Consider the following 24,435-nt stretch of genomic DNA (forward strand, 5'->3'; position numbering starts at 1 on the left):
GAGGAGGAGGCGGTGGCGGGATGGAGGGGCTTATTCCGCTCGTTAACCGGCTGCAGGATGCCTTCGCGGCGCTGGGCCAGAACTGCCTGCTCGACCTGCCGCAGATCGCGGTGGTGGGCGGGCAGAGCGCCGGCAAGAGCTCCGTGCTGGAGAACTGCGTCTCCAGGTGAGGGGCGGCGGGCACGGCACCCCCGCGCACCCCCCGCTCCCCCCACACAGCCCGGGGCGCGCGCTGTTCGCAACGGTCGCGGCGCGCGCCCCCCTTCATAGCGGCGGGTGGAGGGGGGGGGCGGTGGCGGGTGGGGATGGACGAGGAGGGTTTTTTGGGGGAGCCCGGGGGGAACAGCTCGGGGCTCCGAGCCCACCGTGGGTGCTCGGTCCCCACCGAGGATGCTCGGCGTCCCTTCCCCCGCGGTGCCTTGGGGGTGGCGAGGCGGGCCCTGGCCCGGCAGCGCCCGTGATGTGATGTGCGCGCTGCGGGGAAGCCGCCGCGGCTCCGGTGCGAGCGCGTTCGTGTACCCGGTTCGTGTCTGCGTGTGCGTGTGGGTGACCTCTGCCTGAGGGGAACAAGGTATTTAAAGCCCCAAACCCTAATTTCGGTGGGGTGCTGGCTCTGGGTGGCTCATTTCTCCCATCCCAACGCATATAAATTCGCACCGTCCCAACGCGCCTGTGGGTATTCGCATCACGGCGTCATTAAGGTTGGAAAAGACCTCAAGGTTGGAAAAGATCGTCAAGTCCAACGTGCACATCATTTCTAACAAATTACTGACAGGAAAAGGGGAAGCCTGACGATTCAGGTGGTGCTTTTTGACGGCCAGGCAGTGCCTCTGGGGACGTCCCGAGGTAAACATGAGCTTCACGGACTGTTTGATGAAATTCCTGCTGCGTTTGCCGCAAATAGCTGCGGGCTCCCCGAGGGAGGGGTTGCTCCCGCATCGGAGCTGCGATCCTAGTCCGGATTATAGGGTCGAAATACTGTTATGTGTCGGTGATTAGGGGACTTTCATGTGCGGAGATGTTCACCGAAGGTAGTATTAAATGCTGTGGCATTCCATAACCTGGCCATGTGTCAGACTGTAATAGCTCTCGATATACAATATAAAAATACTGTATTAGTGGTTCTTCATCTGTCCTTCAGAACTGCGTTAAATGTCAGTTCTGCCTCCTCTTTCTCCTTGAAGACTGCAGCTAACTACAGATGTTGACAGTACCGCCTGGTCTCTCGAGTTCGGAAAACATAAATGAGATCCTCAGAAAGCAGGATTTGCCATCAAATTATTACTGTTTTCTTTAAACAAGTCCTTAAAAAGTATTTTGGTAACCTTTTGACTTTTTGAGCTATGTGTCCGCAAAGCTGCACAAAGCACGTGTGCTGAGGGGAAAAAGCATCTTCATTTTTCTTGTCAATGAGGATATTTTGGTCTCTGGGGTCGGGGCTGAATGAGGTGGACTGTGGGCTGATGTCGGTCTCTGGATGCAGCTGTGCTGATGGAAGATCATACTGCTCCCAGATGCTTGTTACTGCTCGGCTGCCAGAGGGATCTGCTCCGTCTGATCCGCAGGTGGAGCTGTTCTTTTGAGCTGCCTGGATGTGCCTGGCTGGAGCAAAAGGTGCAGATGGGCAGTTTGTGCTGATCTGGCCTGTTTGGACAAGAGGCTGGAACCGGCTGCACGAGTGAGACGTGGGCACTTCTAGGAAGAATTGTGAAGGAGAGCTAAGGGCAATAACTTTTTTCACTCGTGTAGTTATTCACTGTGCAGCCTGCAGACACTGCAAGAGAATCTCTTCGGAGAAGACATTACAGACTACTGTGGAACACCGGAATGTCTCTGTCACATGGGATTTGGAATTTGGATTCTTTCAACCTGGTTTCAGAGTTCCACATCGTTGTTTTATGCAGTAACTTCTTGAGATTCAGCATGAACTCACCTGTAGGACCTCCCTACTTGCAACCTTAGAGCCTGTTGCAAAATGACATTAGTATGTATTGCTTCAAACCTATTCCGTGAGACTTGAGCAACAATGTTTTGCTTGTGCCTTTCCTCCAGACTGAGTGAGTACGTGTGGTTAGCAGATGTGCCCTTGCTAAGCTGTGAGAACTTGTTTGTGAGGCCTCAGAATGAGATTAATAAATATCCACGAGATCAGAAGAGGATTTTGCTTGTTAGATCAGCAGACAAATGGCCCATGTCTCTTTTAGTAAGCCATAGGATATTCCTGTTTTTATGGGATAATGCAGCTGCTCTCTGCAAACAAGTTTGTTTCATCCACATCTGTCTTAATATGGCTTGCAGAGGTAGTAAGTCTCCCTGTAGAGCCATGCTGCGCTCATTTCTCTTTGTTACTAGTACATTACATGACCTCTGACAACCATAGGGCCAACTTTAACTAATGGTAACACAGCTTGGAAATTAACATCAAAATAAAATAGTCCTTGCATTGCTCTGAAGTTTGAGCATTAATTCTCATGGCTTTTGTTTAGTTTTTTTGGTTTGGGTTTTTTTGTGGTTGTGGGGTTTTTTTGTTGTGTTGGTTTTGGGGTTTTTTTGACCACATGAATCATTATCATTAGTAGATTTTGAACTCTTAGCCTTAGAAACATTCTCTTCTCTTCAGGAATAGCCGTAATTGGTATGAGGAAGGCATGATATCCTCCATGTGAAAGGCAGGGTCTTGCTACAAACATCCTGCTGGTTGTTAACTTCAGTATTTGTCAGTGGAGCTGTGGTGAGGTTGGTAAGGTGGTTCTTAACTCTAGGATCAGGTTGTTATTCCCTGCTGTCTGTAGCCACTATAGCACTGTGCCTGTTTCAGTCTTCCACAGGGTCTTTGGTTGTGCAAAGATTACTTTTTTTTGCACTTGAACAGTAGAAACTATTTTCTGACTTGCAGGTGGTATCAAGAGTTGGAGCTTCTTTATGGGTCCTAGGAATCATGTTGGGCTATGCAGCATTATCCACCATATAGTTTATGCACTGCCGTAATTTTTCTGGAGGGTTGTGAGCGACTGGTGCTGGCAACAGTTCTATGGGCTGGCAGATGGCCTGGAAGTAGCCTCTTCTTTCTGAAGCTGCTCAATGATACATATCCATCGCTCTCTCCAGGGTAGCACCAAGGCTTGTTTAGGTGCACACGGGATCCTTAATGACTACCAGCAGGCAGGGAATATGTTGGGATTAGTTCACATGTGTTTTGCATTGATGGTGGTGTTGGTTGAGGATAGATTCTGCATGTTTGCCTGCTGCAGGAATGGTGTGACACCCAAAACTGCTTGTCTCGTTGTAGGCTGGCTTTGAACTAAGCTGGAATGAGGCAGTGTTAAATCTCCCAATGTGTCCATTATTGTTGCTATTTGGATTAGCATCCCCTGAGGAATTTGGAGAGTTTCCTCTTTGCGTACTGCTTCTCTATCAGTAAAGAGACAGTTTCTTTTGGGAGTCAAGGACTGTGTGTGAAGGTTTTCCTCTCAGGATTCTGGTTATATTTAGATGGAAACAGAGATTCTGGAGAGCACCTGAGGACAGCAGTCATTTCCATTTATGGGTTAGACCTTCATGTGTTCATAATGGGAGCTCATGGTGTGTGTTTGAGGAAATGAAATTGTCTGAAGAGCAAATGTTCTTCCTACCTCCTTCTGCTTCTCTTTGTAACGGGAGTAAATGTGCCCATAAAATGTAGTGCCAGTGTTTGAAGCAAAGGATCTAATGCAATCTTCCAATAGAGGTTGGTTGGAGAGCGGTTCAAAAACACAAAGGGGAGTCAAACAACAAATACCAGCAGATTGCCAGTGGGAGAGAGCACTTGGCCTCTCTCACTCCTGTGCACCAGAGCAGTACAGGGCCATGAGCTCATACATTGTTTGTGCTTTTCAAACTTGCTTTTGATAATAATAGGGTTACTGAAAAGAAAAATTAATGGTAGGAAGAATCCCTGTAAACCATATTTGGAGAGAAAGCACTTTCTATTATTTCATATATATCCAAATGGGTTTTTCAGCTAACTGAAGGCACAGATAGCAAGCTAGCTTGTCAGGGCCCCCTTCTTCAGAAATCGGAACCTTGTTTTACTCTTAAAAATAGCAAGAAGTTAATAATTAGGTTTCCAACTTGAAAGCTCTTCACTTCCCTTCCTGCTTGATGTAATATAAACTGCATGTGGCCAAATAATTGTTTTATAAGAGATGTGAACTCTTGATTGTAAGCCTGTCAGTCATAATCAAACAGGTACTTTCATTTTAGGAGCCTAAGATCTGATTGCATAATTCAGCTTTACAGCTTTTTGATCTGAGATGCTTTTGATAATCTTAGGACCACTGCATGTAGTAGAGCTATTTATTATGACATATGTACTGATTGTTTCTTTTTGAAATTACTACTCCTTGTGTGCTCAGCTCATTCTTTTCTGCTTGAGATGGCGGTTGTGAAAAGACTGCGTTGAATCATTAGGAGAAGAGAAGGGACTTTAACTCTGGCTGCTAGAGCAGAAAATTTCTCTGAAGAATGTAGACACATATTTAGATTGATGCTTCCTGGGGGAGATGTATTAAGATTGGTGCAGGTATTTTATTCTTTTAGTTACTAGGCATTGACAGAAAAACTTTTTTACAGAAAATCTCCTCTTTTGTGAAACAGGGATGAAAAAGCTAAGCAGTCAAACTGAATACAAACTGAGATACAAACTGAAATGTGGTGCTGTGTATTCTTTTTTAATCTTAAGAATCTTCTGGAAATGAGAGTCAGCCACTCCTTTTCCTGACTAATTAAGCCATTGTACAGCTTTGAGTACAGTATTGAGTATATTAGCCTAGTTATCAAAATACTCTGGTGCAACTAAAGCAAGAATTTTCAGGGTATTTCATTAATTAGAAACAGCAGCAAATGAGACAGTGGCTCATTTGGGTTTCTTCCCTGAATAAGTTTTCGCATTTACACATTGAAGAACAAACTGGCCATTTAGATGGGATACAGATGGCCTAGTTTTGTCCTTAAATGTAACTCCATTGTGGACTTAAATTTCTTTTTTTTTTTTTTTTCATGTCTTGAGCATTGATATATACAAAGTAAAGGAAATGTGTGTTAAAAAACAGACATGCAAAAAAATATGCTGATTTTTTACCACCACTTTACATGTAAAGTAATTTTTTTCCTCTAAAACTACTTTGAGGATTTGTCTCTCTTATTTTTGGCATTTAAATTTTGCCGATTAAGAAAAGCTGTACTCTGTCATGAGGCAGGCATAGCGTAGGGAGATCTGACCTATATTCTGGCATTTAAGTTCAGTGTATCAAGCAGTTTAGAAATGCTAAATCAATAAGTAACACTTCACACTTTTGTAAAATGTACCTGTGAGAGTACATAGTCTTACTATAAATTCAGCATGCTATGTACTATTAGGATATTGTGGCATTTAGTGAACGCAAGTGTAGTATTTGAAGTCTGAGCTCTAGACTTCAGAAAAACTTCAAAACCCTGCAAAAAGCAATGTTCAAAAAAACCCCAGTCTGGTCTCGAGTGCCTTGTGAGCAATCAGTGCTACAGATTCAGTGACAGTTGTTACTGGGAGTTCAATCCATCAAGGTACTTCAGGTGGCTGCACTCCTCTGAAAATTTTCAAAGCAGAACAATCATCTCAGGAGAGGTTTGTGGGTTGGGTTTGTGTTTTGTTTTTTTTTTTGCAGACCATAGGTATCTACTTAATTTCATCCAAACTTTCCTGGTTCTTAATACACAGGCGCTTCTGAAAGTTCGGCAGATTGTGACTTTCTAGATTCTTGTATAATACTATAAATCCTGTTATTCACTGCCTTCAGGAAGGAGCCCACACTTGAGATTTCGTAGTGTTGAAATCAACAAATAACCAGCACCTTTTTTGTCTTGCTGTTTCTTGATGGGCACTGCTGCTGATGTTTCAAGCTTATGTCACTTTCCTGTGTAGGTGAAATAGCAAACAAGGATTTCCAGCTTAGATAAATAGATGTTAGCAATATGATTGTTTGGACATTCACCAGTAAACATTGGGAGTGATGCTGCCACGGATTGCAGCAAAGACATGGAAGTATGGACACTGCTCTCTGCCACTCTTTACTGTATGACCTCAAACTGCTTTTTAAACATTACCCGCAGCTGCATCCACACATGCCTTAACTGTATGTAGAATATAGATTTTTTTATTCCTTTATTTTTAACTTGCTTCTATCTGCTTCTATCTGGTGGCATATAATCTTAAAATCAGTGTGGGATAACTGTGATTGTTGTCAAAAACTTGCTGTTATGCTTTTCTCTTGTTTGAGTTGTGGCCGATTTAGATTTCTGTGTGGAACCAAAACTGAGTCTTGGATTCTGCTTTAAACAGCTGAGATGTAGCTGTGTTTCCTCATCCCGAAAAGGGACCCTTGCTGGTGTTTAGTTTGTGCTTCTAACAGCTTAGTCATTGAGAGAGATCATGTTTGTGGTTTGCCTTCCCTCAGTTGATCGCTGAGCAAATGGATGATGCTCCTCTAAGTATATATGAATTTCTCAAACAGTGCCTAGATTGCAAGCATGAGCAGCAGAGACTTTTTTGCTTTTTCTGGTTTGGTTTTCTTATTGTTTTTGGGGGTTTTTAAACATAAGGCCTCCCAGTAAATAGAAGTCTGTGAATTCCCCATGTTTGCTGTGCTCACGTGTAACGGGCTACTGGGAGGAATCCCTTTAATGCTGTACGTCTGCAGTATAAATATGCTGAGGAAATGAGCATTATTTAACTGTGACCTTGCATCTTTTTCTTCATCAAGTTGCATCAAGATGAACAAGGCAGCATTATTGAACTGGAGAGGAGCAAAATCCCATTTAACTGTGTGCTGGACTTTGATGTACTGCCAAGCACTGTTGTCTGTGATAGCCTCTGGGATGTAAAGGAGACGGTAGCTGGAGATAAGAGAGTTTTTCAAACCAAGTGTCTACTGATAATGTCAGGTTTTATAATTTGCATGTGGAAGTTATGCCTTTAATTCAGTACCTAGCATGGTATTTCTGCATCCTAGCTCCTGTGCAAAATCACCAAGATTTTGTTGTTCAGATGTGCAGGAGATTTACTCTTTGCTGTAATACAGATAGATTTCAGCCCTCATAGATGAGATCATCAAAGCCAGAGTAACCTTAGGCACTTGGTCTGTTGTTTACTCTGTACACTGCAGATGCCTAAAGCTGTGCACATTCAGTGGTGCTCAGCTCTAGAGGATGCTCTGAAGCTGCCTGTGTGTAACTCACCTGCAGAGAACAGACAGGGCTCTGAATGGCAAGGATGAGAACCACTGAGAGACATCTCTGCACTCTGCTGTGTGACAGTGGGGAGATGGGCTCTCTTCCAGGTCTGCTCATCAGCTGAGCTGGAAGCTGATGAAGAAATTTTGGCATAATTCATCAGAGGCAGTGTTGTGCCCTTGTGTGCTCACCTGTTCGTTTGCTCAGGTGCTAAACAAATGTTGACAGAAGATCCTCAGTGTCTGTCACATCTGGGAAGGAGTCTGGACTGAGACCTACAGCCTAATGGCTTTGTTATTGTTCTGGGAAGTAGCAGCACAAAATACTCTTTTGGTCAGACTATTAAGATGAATTTTTCTTGTAGTAATAATTCAGTTTCTGGTGAGCAGAGAGATGGGAGATCATGGCTGATATTAAATTTCACTGTCGAGCTAAACAGACTTTACATTGTCCTGGACAATATATTACTTTGCACATACCACAGGCTCAAAGAAGGATAAATGGGCAGGTATAAAAGGATAAAATAACTAGAGAAGAGAGGTGTTTGAGAAACTTGGATCACTTGCTCTGGAAACAATCTCCTTTCCCCCTTCCTTCTGTAGTTGTCTTCCTGTTGATAAATTCATGCTCTTTATACTGCAGTTCCCACTGTGTATACATTCCAGAGGGAGTACAAGAATTGAATCCAGTTACATTCCAGCACTGCAAAATGATCTGAAATGGCTTGTATTGTACCAAAAAAGGTAATTGTACAGTTTGACACCTTGTCTACCACAAAAGAAAAATGTATTTTCACAATGCTTCTGAAGAGGCAAAATTTTTTGGATTTTACTAGGATGTGTCACAGCTGATTGCATACTGTGCTACTGTTTAAAAAGTCTGTACTGATGGATCCCAGTTCAGGATGGTGGGATTTGGGAGGAAGAGGAGCAGCTTATTTTTTCTGGGTTTTTGGTAACAACACTGGAATTCACAATATCTAAAAGATTTGTCCTGACAGAGTATCAAGAGGTGAATTATTTGCTAAATGCAAGTATTTCTGTAGTAGTTAGCGTCATGTAGCTGATATGCCTGGATTGTTGGGACATGTTGTTTTCTTTCTGATCCTTGCAGTCAGATTTTTGTTTGTGTCCGATTATGTTATGGAGGAAAACTTTCTACTCAAATCTTTCTAAAGAAACATTGTTAATAGCATTTGGGAGCTGGAAGTGATTGGGAAAAACCCCAAACAGCCAAGGTCTATTTAGAGCACTGACAACAATTTAAAGTGAGTGAAGAATTTTTGTTGTTTGTTTCTTGTGTTGAGATACAGAATCTTGCTGCATTAGTATTCGTCCCGAGAATGGATGAGCTTTTATGCACCAGCATCCTATGCAAATGAGTCCTTTCGTAAAAGCAAACATATCTGATTAGGGAGAATAAGTTGTCCTGCAAAGTCTCCTTTATTCTTTCTGACACTAAAATTACGAGAATTGTTGGGATTTCTTTGTATTTTGTGCTTCCTTTCTCCCCCTTCCACCAGCACTTGGAATTGATGGAGAGCACCGTTGGGCAGGAAATAGCAGAAGCTTTTGTAAAATCTTAAAAGGGAAAAAGGAAAAAGGGCATTTTCACAAATGGAATTAGGATGATGCAGCAAAGTGTTGGCTGGCTGCCAGGGAGGACAGATGCATCATGCATACCGTGCCTTGCCCATGAGCCTGCACATTGGCAGCTCCCTGCTCTGTTCATCCAGTGAGCCCGCAGCCCAGCACAGTCACTGCAAACAGAGCACTGTTCATCTAATACTCCTGAGCTTTTGCCTGGCAGGTTTTCATGCCTGTGTATGGCAAGTTTGCAGTCCTGTAAGCATTACTGAGATTCTAAAACTTTCTATCATGTAGAAGACATTTTTTTGAATACTAGGAAGTGCATTTTCTTTCCTTGAGTCAGTGAACAGGCTTGCCTTTTCCTGTGTGGAAATGTGATGTGGGGTACTGTCACTGTTGTTAAAATACAGCATTAAACTTGGTCTAAGAAGGTCTGTGCCTTCTTAGACTTGAGTTCAAATGTCCCTACTTTGGAGAACCTGTTGGTTCCAACTATGTTTAATGGAAGACTTTACCACTGGGACCAGAGTAATTTCTGACACTAATTTTCTCATAACCCTATAGTGCCTAATGGGGGAGGTGTAATAACTTCTGGCAGCTTGTTGGGCAGAAATGCTGCTGTTACTTACAGAAAGCTTCTTCCAGTCCAAGAGAAATACAATGACAGGGATTCCTAAGCCTGCTCTCTCTCCAATCTTCTGCATGAAGAGGAAACCTCAAGCTTTCCTTTCTCACCTTAGTGGTGCCTAAGCACTGCCATTGACTATATTTGTTATGGAGGTGCCCAGCTAGTGTGACTGGAATCCCTTGCCAGCTTATTTGAAGTTTTTCAAAGACTTCAAAAATACTTTTTTTGTCACATTTAGAATCAACACTCAGATATTCACATAGTTGGGTCTTTTTGGGTAGACTTTTTTTTTTTACCATTGCTCTCTGGGTTTTTTTATAGTTGGTCTCAATTCCATAAAGGAGTGGGGGAAAAGAGACCCAAAGAGACATTTTAGGCTGCTAGCTGTAGTGCTGTGTAAGATTTTCAACACTTTAATTTTTATTTTTCTTAATTCAGCCTGTGTTCTTACTTGAAAGTGATGGATAGGATAGTTGCGGTGTCCCTGCTTTGCTGTTGAGGTCCAGTAGTTCAGCAGTGGTGGTGAAGGACATTGATGGGTTGGAAAACAGCTTCTCAAAACCACCACGTTTATGTACCCTGCTTGAGAGGAAGAGAGAGTTGACAGCCCTGAGGTGTCTGGATACTCTGTTTCTTGCCCCTGAAGACCTGGACACATTGCATGGCCTGCAATGTGTAGTTACTGCTCCTGGGTATTAGACTGTGCTTGATTGAGGAAATTAATTAAAATCATTCATCAGTTGAAGGAAGATTTACCTTGAAAGAACGGTTGCTGCAAACTGAGACCAAACATGAACTAAGCACCAGCCATCTATGCTGGGTGGTTTCCAAAAAAACACCAGAAAGATTGGTACAGAGCCTTAGGAGCTGATATATCTGAGATCACTAAAAATCCACAGCCTCTGAAGTGCATTTAGCATGCCTGGTAGGCCTTATTAAGATAAGTATCATTGGTCTTCAATAAAGCAGATTAATTGTCTTGTATATCTTCCTGTAAGGCCCATTATATTAGGCCAAGGTTTTACAGGTGTTGAACAAAGCTGTGGAAGACTCTTGATTTGACAGACATTGTGCCAAAACAAAAACCATTTACTCTTCTGTAACTAATGAAAGGAGGTGAGGGATCAAGTGGTGGCTGACAATAAGAACTGCTCTCTGTACTTGGAGCTGATGAGGAGCAACATAGATGGCCAAATATCAGTGTCATGTAGAAACACTACTGTGTTATGGAATTAAAAAAAGGCACATGGTTGAGAACGTCAAAGCACAACTGAGGTAGTGCCTCAAGGCTTTTGAGACTTCTTGAAAACATGTCCTAGGGTTATCTTTGTACTGTCACTTGAAGGGTAGAGAATATGTGCTTCCAAAGCCACTAAGAATAAATACAGTGGTGTCTTGTGTCAGTGATGACAAATCTCATGGACTTAATTCCTAAGAAGGCCTCTGCATAAATGCAAAGTACATTTCCTATCTCTTGGACATACCTGGCTTTGTAATGAATTAAAAGCGAGTGAAGAATCTGCTGCTGGGTCCTCTGAGGCATTGGTGAGCACAGGAGCAGGTGAGATAGAATGAACACATCTGCAAAATAGGTCTGCAGATGTATATTTTTAGCATTAAGAGTTCTCCACTTATTAATTAGCTGGGTTTGGTATATGGGTTTTTAAAACCTGATGAAAGAAGTTAGAAATGTTTCATGCCTCCCTTCCTTAGGCTTACACTGGACCATGCTTTTTTCTGTTTCTTGAGTTTTTTTAGCACTTTGCTTTGAGGCTAATTATGAGAAATGGAAGAAAAATGAAAGCTTGTTGAGTACTTGCGTGTGTTTTCCACAGAACTTGGAGATACTGTATGGACATGTGTCAGTGTTCCTGTGAAACCGTGTGGTCTTTCGCACAGATATGGCCATTCAACTGCTAATATGGGCCGCAAGTGCTCCTGGTGTGCCAGGCTGGAGTTGTATAAAACAATAAACACTGTTGGAAAAAGGCCCGGGAAAACTTTTGACTTTGGGCGTAATTGCTTTCTATTGCAATTAAAGCTATGTGCATTCCTTGGCAAAACTTGGGAATAAAAGCCTGTGGGGAGTGCTACCAATGCACTGTTGTTTATATTAGCTGCTGATGGATCACGGCCTTTCTGCATTTGAGGGAAGTTTAGGGTCTTGGGATGGACTTTGTGTTAGTGGGAGAACTTTCGTAACATTGCTAATGTTGTTTGGCAGAATGAAATAGATGGGTAATTTCTGTTTTTCTGTAAGAGAACTCTGGCTCTTGCCCTGAGCCTGGCATGTTTCTACCCTTTCTGAAAAATGTGGAGGCTTTTTCTTTGGAGGCAATTCTGATTTTTTTAAACGATTCATCACTATCGATTTGAATTGTTCATAGCTCTTTAATTAATGCAATTACTGTGTAATCATTGGCATTTTCATTGGTTATTTGATTTCCTGGATTCCCCCTGTTTTGTATGAATTAATTATATTGCTATTAATGTAAATTAGTTGCCATTTATCCTGTGTGATACTCACCCATGTAACTGATCAAAGCACAGAACGTTTCTCAGTCCTATACTGGCAAAGAAAAACAAATTTAAGTTACTCTTTTGAAACTACAAATAAGTTTTAAGGGGTGATGCATCATCACTTCACACAAACTGGGGATTCTTTTGTTTTGTCTTTTTTTTTTTTTTTCCCCCGTAATAAATGCTGTTAGTGTGCTAGAGATCTCCTAAATGGAAACTCTTATACTCTACCTGGAAATCCCCCCGGAACACATTATGTTTATGTTTTATTTGTTTGATGTGTTTTTTTTCTTTGTAAGCTGCAGTCCTTCATTATAATGAGACCACCTCACTGCAGGAGCCCCTGCCTAGTTTGCTTTTCAGCATTTCACTACACTTTCTGCCCTTCCTGAAACTTCCATCCCTTCCATGAGACTCTTCAATTAATGAGTTGTCTAATTACTTTTTCACCTTAAAGCCCAAACTGGCTTATTATTGTAAACTGCTGAAGTGTTGGTATGGCCCTTGAAAACTTGTTTCACCATCCCGTGGCATCAGTTTGAGACCTGGGTTTTAGCAAGTCAAATTCAAACTATTGTCTGTTCCTTTATGCATTAAACAAGCACTAGGCACCAGACTTCGTAGATACACTTGTCCAGATCTCTGATACTGGAAATGAGCAGTACTAGAGAGTGAAGACAACACAGCTTGTGTTGTGCTGTAAGACATGAGTAATTTTATAGGGTAAAAATTTTTTGGCCCTGAAAATATTTTGCTCTTGAAAGTATTTAGTGATATTCTTACAGCTGAGTGCATTCTAAGATTGATGAGTTCCTGAAGGGATGTCTTGGCAGACCTGGCTGTTTGCCTCTTATTTGCATTTGATATATTCAGCACTGGCCAGGCCTTGCTGATGGACTGTCCTGTCACTGCGGCATTGCTGCTGAGCCGGTACAGCTGCTGTCAGCACAGCGCTTTGTGCTGAAAATGCTCTGAGAGTAAAGATGTAAAAGTAGTTGGAATCCTAATGCAGGATGAATGTCTCTTAAAGGAGCAGGGCTTTCATTCCCAGCTTTATTCTTGCAGAATGTGTTTCTTCGTTCCTGCACCTCATCATTGTTAAGTGGTCCTGCAAGTTGTGCACACAGGTGATCCCAGGTTCACTCCCCCCACCACAAAAACAGCCTTTTCTCCCCCTTGTTGGTGTCTTTGAGCACACATTCTCAGGCATGAAAATTTTCCTAGATGGATTTCTTTGCATATGTTTCAACTCTGATGTGAATTTTTTCTCCCAACTCTCACCAAACAAATGTGTACATGCTAACCAAAAGGTGTGGATAGCAGCTCTCTCAAGTCTGTCCTTAGAAGAATGTTAGGGTGTGCCATCAGGATACGGAGGGGCACTGTCCTTTTGGTCAGAAGGAACCTTTGAGACTTGCCTCTGTTCATTCCTGTTGTATTTCTTGCTGCTGCTACTTGTATAAGCTGTGGGGCCATTTCTAATACAGAGGGGTTTTGTTCAGCACCACTAACAAACTCTTTAGAGAATGTTTTCTGTTCCAAGGGGAGGGGAAGAGGACCTGCATCCTGTCCTGTGGATATCAGAGTCTGTTACTGTCAAATTATAGTGTGCTACTATGTTGCTTCCTAAAGCAGTGCAAGCTATGTTTCAGATTTGATTACATTTCTGTGTGTGGTTAAAAATTTGCTTTTTTATCTGGAAGTAGAGTTCATGGATTTATGTGTAACATCTGATTTGAGCTGTACAGAGAATGCACACAGGTGTCGTTGCCTTGTGGCTGAAGCTGAAATTTCAAATGTTAAAAAAAAAAATCCCCTATCCTTGTGGGCAGATTGACGTCAGTGTCTCTTTCATAGAGGTAAAGCACCCATTCAGTGGTTAAGTGGTGGGGGGGAATTTTCTCCTGAACTCTTGCTGTGAACCCCATCACCTTCATTTTTCGATGTTTCTCTCTTCAAACTGTGCATTTGTAGCAGAAGTTTTATGTCCTGCTGCTGCACTGTTTAGTTGGTTATGTGATCAACACAGCTCTCCCTCTCACCAAGCAGGAACCTCTCTCTGCTGATGTTTGCTTGAACAGAAAATAGTTCAGCTCATTAGACAGGGTTAAAGAATGCCATTGCTTTTGGGCATGTTAAGAGGACGTGCTGAAGGAAAATTGTTGTCTTACCTTTCTTTGTAATTTTGCTGTTAAGGAAAGGTCAGCGTTGTATACACTGGGAGCTGCATTAATGCAATGTTCTTTATTGCTGAATGTGCTTAGTCTGAAGCAGAAAATCAATAAATCTTTTCAGCCTTTGACTCCCTGAAGGATTTTCCTGTCTCCTGTGGTGCTGTAGAGGACACTGGTTTGGGTGAACACTTTGTCCTGAGTGGCAAGTCATTTTAGCTTCTTAATGAAAAAAGAAAAGTATTTTTTTAAAAACAGATATTAAATGCTTGAAAACCAGTGTATGAAACTGTAATCTTAATAGGCATTTGCTACGTCGTGGGCTACTGTTGTTTCAGTGCATACAGAAGAATGACCATGTTCCCATTGCTGTTTTCTCTGTTTCCCCATGAGAAAATATCAGTAGATGTTCATTGAGGGGCAGCTCTCTCTCCATTAGTAGATACTGAAATTATGATAGACCTATTTGAGGGCCTTTGGCATCTCTTTAACCTAATTCCTGTTTCCTGTTGCTGTCTCAACTGTTATAAAGCATCATAGCGGATTAAATCAGTACACCTGATGTTTTTGCAGTACCTTTGTTTTAGAGATTACTTGAATTCCTAATTAATTGTACTTCTGCCTGCAGGTCTGTGTTTGAGTAGGGAAGTTAATGAGCTAGCTTGTTTGAACAGCCTCCCCTTTCATGGTGTGCTTTGGTTTGCAGAGTAGTCACACTGTAAGCACGCATTAACAGGTACTGAGAAAGGGAAACACAATTCAGCTAGAAATTAACACTGTTTTGTTCAAAATGCTGGGGAGTTCTCAAGTGGTGCAGGGCACAACTGACAGCTAGTCTTGTTCCTCAGAGCCTTAGAACTGCTTGCTTTTTTTTTTTTTTTTTTTAATATCTAAATGTTAGGTTGGGAAGGAAACATCCAGTGCTCATATCACAGCTGGAGTTACTGTGTTTCTCTTCTGCCGAAGTCTTGTTACCTTGTTGGTGCTTGTGGAAAGAAGTTCGCTGTAGCGTTCCTGAGCCTGTCTTGGCCTGGGACTGCTCAGACCTAGTATTATCTGATTTGCACAAATAATATCCTGAATATTAGTGTGGTTTATTTTTCATAGATGTACGCTCAAGGCCTGCTTTAAACTATGCAGGTTTGTGTGCTGCCTTTAAAGGGGCTGCGAAAGTCAGGCTTCCATTAAGTAGTGCAAGGTCAGTATGAAGATACTCAGTGGTTATAGGCAAGAGGTGATTTCTTAAGTGGCTTGAGCAGACCTATCTTAGCAGTTCTGTCTAAAGGGCTGACAGGACTATAGTTTGTTCCTTTGACTCTTGTCCTTCTCCCCATCCCTCCCAAAGACACTGCACATTCCTGCCTCACGTTTGTACAGGCACTTAGGTGAATAGCAACAGTCACCCAGATCATCTCTGCCATTTGACTGAAAACTCCTGCCCTAATCCTTTGCTGCATTGCTTTTCACCTGAGCCAGAGAGGTGAGTTAGCAGTGCTGCTAAGGCAGGCAAGCGAGTAACTTAACATCCCTTGTAAGGCAGGAAAAATGAGGGGATTTTGATGAGCTTACACTGATTGTGCAACTCTGTTTACCCCTGAATTTTATTCCTCTGGAGACGCTTATTTGAAGCAAATACTCTCCAAAGCCTCTCACTGAACCTCATCTCATAGTTTTTAAATTTTTAATGGGTATTGCAACTGGGGAAGACCCTGAGAAAAATGTCTGTTACTTTTTTTTAGATTTCTTTCTTTTCAGTTGCATAAGGAGTCTCCCTTTTTTTAGAGACACGGAACGGATCATGGGGATGCATAATGATATGATAGAGCTGGTGTCTTTGTTTCCTTGCTTGTTTTCTGGTCCAAGGATACTCTCTCCCTCTGTCCCACAGGACTTCTGGTGCTCAGCTTTCACTCAAAAACTTCTGGGTAGATGTGTTACTGGAAAAGTTATTTGGGGATTTGAGCTGGCAGAAGTGTGTGAGAGAGTAGGTGTGTGACAGTGTGCTGACAGTTTAGTTTGTCCAGAGCTTTGGTGTGGTGTGTTTGTAGTGTATTCTTATGTCCAGATCCTCTTCAAATCAAGTGTGCAGTGATGACAGAATCATTTTAGAGGGCCTGGTAAATTTGGGCATGGCTTCAGGTACTCCTGCTATGCAAAATTAGATGTTATATGTGATGGTCTTGAAGAGGCTTGGTAATGCCCTGAGACAGTAATTTAGTTTTAATACACATTTGTCTAATATGTAATGACCTACTACTATCTTGAACCAAAATTAACAGCCCTACTTTATAGGAGTATTTGATATAAATCTGTCCACACCAACTTTCCATTTTCATGCATAGGAGGTTCCAAATTAATCCAATATCTTATGTAACTGCACATTACTTTCTGGCTAGTAACTATTTTTTTTAATGTTTCTAGGGATTTTCTTCCACGAGGTTCTGGAATTGTGACAAGACGACCATTGGTCCTGCAACTCATCACTGCCAAAACAGGTAATCTCCTCCTCTTTTTGGGTCAATGCCTGGACAAAGTGCTGATGTACTTCAGCAGGAGAAAAAACTTTTCTGAGAACACATCAGCAATGTGAAGAAAGATGGCACTAGACCATCTGCAACAAAGGCCTGCTGCTTCAAAACTGTATGCTCAGGACCAACTCATCTCATTGTCCTGTCTGGGGAAATGGTAACATCTAAATCCTGGAGCACGTGGTGAATTGAATCCAAGATCAGACTCGAAGCAGTGGAGAAACATCATTACATGCAATATGCTTTGGAAATTGGCTTTGATTTATTCATTTCTTAATGAGCTTTGCAGTTGTATTAGTTAACACATCAAAATTGCTGCACTTCCACCTTTAACTATTGCTCCAGTGCACACAGATTTGATTCCACACAGCCTGTTTTCATAACTTGTCTTTTTTGGTTGGGCTCATTGCACTAAGTAGAGCAGAAGGTGGATTGGGGGAAAACAAGGTTTCTATGTATTTGTCTGGTCAAAAATATAAATATTTTTGGGTGTACCACTAAGCTGTGGGATATATTGAGATCTTTTATCAGAATTCACCACTCTCTACTCTTCCATGAAGCACTTGAACTGCTCTGGTGTAGCTCAGTTCCCTGGCATACATAAAAGCAGCTATGGTTCACCATCATTCCAATTTTTATTGTTGTTACTTCCAAACTACTTCTAAACCAATGTAAGCAACAAAAATCACTGGTTTGCTGTTTACTTCTGCTTGAAATAGTAAAAATGAAATGAAATAACATCCAAACCAGCACTGAAAACCAAAAAGTAGTCTTTGAATTATGGACCATGATGAAACTGGGGAAGAAACAAAATTACAGCTGCCTGTGAAACTGTAGTCTGTCCCTGTGTGTGACGTGTAATTAAGTTTTTGTGTATATTTTTTTCCTGAAGGTCTTTGCTTTGTTCAACAGGACGGTAGACTGCAGTCTGCCTGGGCTTCAGGGTTTTTTCTGAATTATTGCTTTTAAAACACAGTCATACTTTCAGTGCCTCTATGAAATTTTCCATGGTGTTTGTGCTGTAGAAGAGAATAGAGTTCAGTATTTCTGCATGCTCAGCTTAGAAACTTTAGTGTATAAGTGTGTAATACACTTACAGTGCTTTATATCTATTAAATACTAACGTTTGTTTTAGTTGGAGAAATGAACACTTGCCATTTCTGCATATCTGGCTTTTGGCTTCTGACAGATGATGCAGAAATGCATGAATAAGACTTAGCTGTGGAAAGTCTTTATCCGACTTTTCTGGCACCATGCAAGAGCAGAAGAAAGAATAGCATTGAGCTTTGGGCTGGCAATCCTAAGAAAATGACTGAACTGAGAGGATGTGTTAGTAAGTGAGCACTTACACTCTGACCTCAAGTGGTTAAATACTTATTCATGGACATCCATCCTAAACTTACCCTGACTGGTCTGTGTTGACCTCTTTTGTAAAATCATCATTGTCCTTTGGTTAAAGGGGACTGAAAGGGCTTCCCTTTATCTGGTATTTTCCTCATTAGTATGTTCCCGAAGTATTATTGGCTTTAGGTAGGTCTCTAGGTTTCATATAGGTACCTTCTCTGCTGAAAGCTCGTTCTTCATTATAACTTAAATAACACAACAAAAACCTTAAAAATTCCAGAGAACTGAGCTTCAGCCTAATTGTGTGTTTCCTGGATGTCAAGGCGTATTTCTCCCTTTGGGAAATGCTGTGTATTTCTTGTTTGGAATTAAATGCCAAGATCCTTAAAATGCATGCTTTAATTTAATTTTGTTACTTTCTTTAAACTTCGTTCCACTGTTGTTGTTTTTGGTGGTGAAATTCCAAGTAACTTTATCTTTTAAGTCACCTTTATCTTTGTGAACTAATTTTAAGAAAAGAAAATAAAGAAAACTCCTTAGAGAAGCACAGTGTTCTTTTACAGGAAGCAGATGCTGGACTGATTTCTGTGAAGCCCATAATTACCTAAAATGGTACAGAATAATTAGAGGGCTGTATCAGCTTCTTGTTGCTGTAGTAAACAAAACTAATTTTTAATCCTAGGATTTTGCTTGACTCTTAAAAGTAACTATTCTTAATCTTGGAGTATTTCTTGGGAAAGAGGGGGCACTTTCTATACAGGCATGTACAGATGACTACAAGATACTTCAGCAACATTTTGGAACTGGCTGAGAACAGGTGGTTAAAGCTTCATTTAACTTTGAGTCATTGCACTAAGGGATGAAAATGAGCAGAGGAGACATTTGTGCACATCAAACTGAACAAAAAGAGAAAGCTTTGACCATCCATTATTAGGGTCGGACATGGCATGGAAGGGGGTGCAGCAGGAACTGGTTGTGAGGAGTTATCAGGGACCCTCCAACATCTGAGAGATCTGACACATCTGGGTAAAGAGCTGTTACCCCTGCAAGGGGTAACATTAAACAATTGAATCGTAAGAAATGTATCTCATGAGAGATGTGGCATATATATATTTTTAGAATTTTGTTTGCCTACTTTAAAAGTTCTCTGTAGTTTGTACAAAGCTATTTTGCAGTGACCTGTTGACCTCCTTTAGTCACTGACATGTTTTGGTGGTACTAGTACAATTCCTAAATGGTTTTATGGCATTTGCACTCCACATCCAATGCAGATACTGTACTCTGCTGAAATATTGAAGGCAAATACAAAGTTTTAAATTCAATATTGCAATCGACAAGTCAGTCTTTAATAGTTTTGAGTATTTTTCTCTGAATTTGATAATGTGAGAAATACCGAGTAGCATAGAATAAGTCAAAATATGGATGTTAAAAAGAATTTTGAGTCCTCTGAAGGACAGTGGGTTGTTCTCTGTTGTTCCCAGTCTCTGAAGGAGGTCAGAGTAGGGAATATTTAGTCCCACCTGGGAAGGTGCAGTTTAGTGAGTTTTAGAAGGCTCAGGTGTGGGCAGGGTGCTGTCAGCTGGGAACCTGCCTGATGGCCACCTTCAGGTTTAACAAGGTGGGCAAGAGAGCTGGGATAGATAGCCTATTCAGAGGATGGGCATGGGAGGAATTCCACCTGCTCTTTTCCTGGGTGAGACATGGGATGTGAGGGCAGTTTATTTTGTGAGACTTTGATGTCTATATTCAGGCAGAAGAATATGCTGGTTCTTTCAGTATTTGACTGCTGCTGTGTAAGATCCAGGGAGCTCCAGGATGCTTTCTCACCAGGCAGCATTTGTTTAAAATGCTGCAGTGTTGTGGTATTTCAGCAGTTCCCAGTGTGTGTGTAGAATGCTTGTCTCTCTGTTTCTTATTCATGATTGCTTTCCTGGAGCAGGAATGCATTATGTCTTTTAGAAGGATTTTTCTCTATGTGTCTTTAGGATGCAAGTGTTGGTGCACAGCTGACCTGGGATGAGAATTTTGAGTGAGCTTGTGAAGTGGTGGGTTTTTCTTCCTTTGCACTGGTATTCCTTAATTTTTACATTAAAACTTACTTCTTCAACATTCGAAGTTTCGGTTTCACAACTTTGAGCATGGTTCTTAGTTTGGTGTTTTTTTGATCTAATACAGCAGTAAGATTAGTTTTTGTTGCAGTTAATAGATATTTTAAGTGGTGCTGCTGAGTAAGCTTTGGGAAGATAACAACTTGAAATTTCTGAGATCTTGAGAGATGGGTTGGTGTTTTTTTTGGTTTTTTGTTTGTTTTTGTTCATTTTGTTGTGGGTTTTGTGTGTGGTTTATTTTTTTCCTTCTGCTGCCACACATTCTGTATAACCTTAGGCAATCTGTTCTTGCTGTGCCTTCTTCTGCCTGTGCAGGTGAGATAATGACTAGATTCTTTGAGATTAGGCAGTACTTTTTTTTGAACAGCAGTGGCAACAAAAATGTGTGAAGCTTTTTTAGTAGGTCTTCTCTTTGTTAAAAATACATTGCCTGCTGCATAAATCCTATTATTTGTTATTATTGTGTTAAATATCCTTGCTCTACGAGAGTTATTTTTCTCTTTGATTTTTTTGGAGGAATTTCAAATTTTCTTCTTGCTTCAACAGATTAACAGATTTTGAAAATCATTATTGAGGTGGACATTTTTTAGATGAATGAGTCATGTGTACAATACCCACATTTGTTTGAGTTCTGTTAATTAGAATACGAAGTGGAAAGTAAATCATAAGGTTCAAAAGACATTCTGTTTTTTTCTGAAGTCTTGCAGATGCTCTTTTCTATTGAAATGATTGAGCTTCAATCCAGATTTCATGTATTGCAAGACTATTCCTCAAGCATAGCCATCTTCTGTTGCCATCTGGTGGCAAAAACAATCCTCTAACAGAAAATGAAATATAAATTTAGACTGGTTATTTCAGCTAACAGAAGTGATCTTAGAGACTTCATCAGCTGGGAGGCATTTGGAGGTCTTCAGGGACAAGATCTAGAAAAATGCCGTGGTGCCAATAGCAGGGAAGAGAATGGGCACTTTTCAGAGAGGAAAGGCAGACAGTGACTGCCATTTCCTGGATCTCTCATTCAGGTGATGAACAGGGATGCTGGAGAGATTAGTAAAATTACTGAGGTGCGTACCCCAAAGCTAAAGAGTGACACCAGCATGGGGAAAAGCTGGTAATAATGGGTGACCCCTTCCTGAGACAACGAAAGGCTCATCACCCAAACAGGACTGATATCCTGGAAGAGGGACAGTACTGCTGGTTTGAAACCTGAATTTAAGCTTAGTGTTAAGGTGCAGTTGTTCCTTTGCACCTGCAAATCTCCAAATTATTGCTGTCTGTACTGGTAATCTGAGCTAATCCCCAGGGACTGCTGAGGTCTGGCAGCATGGCTTGGAGGGCTCAGACACTTGTCCCATCAGGACCCTCAAAATGGGATATGAACTTCAGCTCATGTTGGGACAAATTAATGGTACCCACAAATACTTGGTTTTACAAGTGGTTTTGCCTGGATGCTTTTGTTTCCTTGATCCCAGATTGATATTCAGTGATGTTAGGAAAGATGGAATCCCCTCATTAAGATTGGAAAATGGCTCTATATAAGCCCATCTTCATAAAGATAGTAAAGGAAAGTGACAGAAGCATCAGTCAAAGTTCACTTTTGGGAGAAAGGAATCTGTAAGTAGTTATTGACTAACAATCTGAAAGGTATTTGAGATGAACAGCAGCCAACACAAACCCATCAAGGAAAATAACCCTCTCACATCAGTGCAATACATTTTTTTATTACAGGGTAGCAGACCTGTAAATTAAGATGTGGTGGGTGTCTTATCTTGGGTACAGGAAAGGTTTTTATATTATCTTCCTTTTATTTAAAATATCATAAGCAATCTTGGGAAACATGATTTAGCAAGGACTCCTGTAAGATGGATGCACAGTTGTTTACAGACTGGAAGGGACACCCCTCCGGTCATGTTCAGTATTTTGTATTACTGATAGGATGACAGTGTGTTTATTAAGCTGGTGTTTGGCAAATACAAGTGAGAATGTGAAAGATACTGGAGGGCAAAATTGCAATTCAAATTGCTTGCAAAATAAAAGAAATATTCCCAAAGCTGAATTTCTTCAGCTGGGTTATGGGTTTTTTTCTATACTGAAAGGCTGGTATTTGAGGAGACAGTTGGCTTTCAGAAAAGGACCTGGTGCCCACAGTGAATATCTGACAGAGCATGGTTCATTGATATTGTGCTGTTGTAAAATACAGAAGTAAACATCGTACAAGATGCATCACAGAAATGCCATCTTACAAGGTTGTTCTGCTTTTTCTCAGTCCTGGGAAGGAGAGAGCTCTGGTGAGAGCTCTGCCTCTGTAAATTTAGGAAAAATGCCTGGAAGAGGGCTTTTGAAGGATTGGAACTACTGAAAGCATCATCCATAGGAAAAGGTTGAAAAAACAGAGAGAAATTTCTTCTACAAACAAACACTTTTATAGAAGATTATTGCATCCAAAAGAATGCTTTTCCTCTTCTGGTATGAGTGATTACCCTTCTAAATGAACCATTTCACTGGCTCCTAAGACCATGACCTGATATTCTATGGTAGTCACTTTCATCAGATCTGCACTGTTTTCCATGTTTAATATCTTCTGCTATGATATTTTTGCAATTCTCTGCATTGTCGGGATTTTCTGTTTTGTCTTCAGGAAATACCAAGGTATGTCTTGTAGCCTTTCTTCTTCAAGGTTAGAAGTGGAATACCTCAGTTTTGAGTATTTCATCTTCAGCTTGTTAGCAAAGCTACAGAAATGGCAAAGTAGAGAGGGCTTGTAGATTGAGTAGGACAACATGGGCTTTTGATACTTCCTCTCTTTTTAAGGAAGCACCATTGAATGATTTGCTATGGTCCAGATTCACTTAACTGCATTTACTTTGTTCAGAAAAAGCTGTCCATCATCAAAGAAAAGGTGAAGTACTTTGGCTGATGATGTTTATTTGCATGTTTTTAAAACACCCTCTTGAAATCACTCTTTTGGAAAGAGTTCTGCGGCTTTGTGAGATGCTTCGTTGAAGGTAAAAAGACTGTTGTTGCTTGAGTGACATCTCCCTAAGGGGCTGGCAGGTAGAAGATGCAGTAATAGCAGGTATTCCTCCTGTGCTGCATATGTTTAAAATGTTTGCTATAGGCCTACAATTTAATGAGCCACCTTTTTGGAACACTTTCAACCTCTTTTGAGTATTCTAGACTGGCTACTGCCACCAACTTGAAGCAACTCTGCTTGAAATCAGTTTGGGAGCAGTTCTGAATCCAGGTCTTGATCTTGGTGAATTCCTGACCTCTAGTAACACATTATTCTGTACAGGGTAAAGTCTTTGGGTTTTGTAAGGTCTTGGGCTCAGCCTGATGCAGATCAAGGATGTTTTCCAAAACATCCCTTACGCATTTCTAAGCGCTGATCCTTGTCACTTGGCTGTCTTTAGCTTAGAGACAAATTTATGAAATATCTCAGATGTTTATATGATTTCAAAGGTTTGAGAACAGCAGAGGCTGTTTTTTTCTAATAACAATATAACATTGTGCTAGATTAAATCATAAAGGCATAGGGAGATATAATTGACAGGAAAAATAAGGAGCATTTTAAAAGATGTGATCTCATATCACTTGTTTGTATGATTTGTCTAATTTAATCAGAACCGAAGAGATAATTAATCACTTGTGGATGCACTGAAGGAGCTATGCTATGGTAGCCTTTTCATTCTATGTTATCCAAGGTACTTTTAATGAGTCTGGAGAAAAAAAAGAGGTATTTTACATGCAAAGACTTTTAATTATGTATCTAATTGTTCTTTCTCTTAATGTAACTTCAGTTTTGTACAAAAAATACATGTCTGAAAGCTAGACATCAGGCAGGATCACTTTTTCTTGTCTGGCTTTGTGTCCATTCCCACAAAAACATAAATAAAATGTTTTCTTAGTATTCTTCTGTGTATGAAAGCTGGAAAGTGAAGATTGCATTAAAGCATGTGCTTATCCAGTCTGGCTGAATGCATCATTGCCAAGGACAGACTGAGGGCTGAAAGGAGCAGAACAAAGTGCTGCTTGTCCATTGGAATTCTTATTCCGTAGGCTGCGTGTGGCACCACAGGTTATGAACCACTGTGGAGTTTATTCCTTCAGCACTACTGGCACCACAGATCAAGGAGTTTAGATAATATTAACTCAGCTAAAAAGTAGCAAATATTTTTATTTGGATTACTTTGAAGCTATGTCAGATAGTGACTCTGTTACTGGCTGTGAAGTGGGACAAAGAGAAAAGCTTCCTTGGCTACCAGCTGAGTCAGTCAACTGATTACAGCTGGGCACCAACTA

At 41.0% G+C, this 24,435-nt stretch overlaps 1 protein-coding gene across 10 annotated transcripts in view; it reads left to right on the top strand.

The window, feature by feature from the left end:
• The window catches only part of DNM3 (dynamin 3), a 175,289-nt gene continuing 150,854 nt past the window's right edge, over positions 1 to 24,435 (top strand). For 7 of the 10 annotated variants that reach the window (XM_048312228.1, XM_048312230.1, XM_048312221.1 and 4 more), the window contains exons 1-2: positions 2 to 166; positions 16,575 to 16,648. In XM_048312228.1, the coding sequence (XP_048168185.1) occupies positions 21 to 166; positions 16,575 to 16,648 (220 nt within the window). In that variant the 5' untranslated portion in view covers positions 2 to 20. Of the gene's footprint in view, positions 167 to 16,574; positions 16,649 to 24,435 lie in introns of all 10 variants that reach the window. The other 3 variants (XM_048312227.1, XM_048312231.1, XM_048312222.1) reach the window with 2 other exon arrangements.

This window comes from Corvus hawaiiensis, chromosome 9 (genome assembly GCF_020740725.1).
Source record: "Corvus hawaiiensis isolate bCorHaw1 chromosome 9, bCorHaw1.pri.cur, whole genome shotgun sequence".
In the NCBI taxonomy this organism is placed as follows: Eukaryota; Metazoa; Chordata; class Aves; order Passeriformes; family Corvidae; genus Corvus; species Corvus hawaiiensis.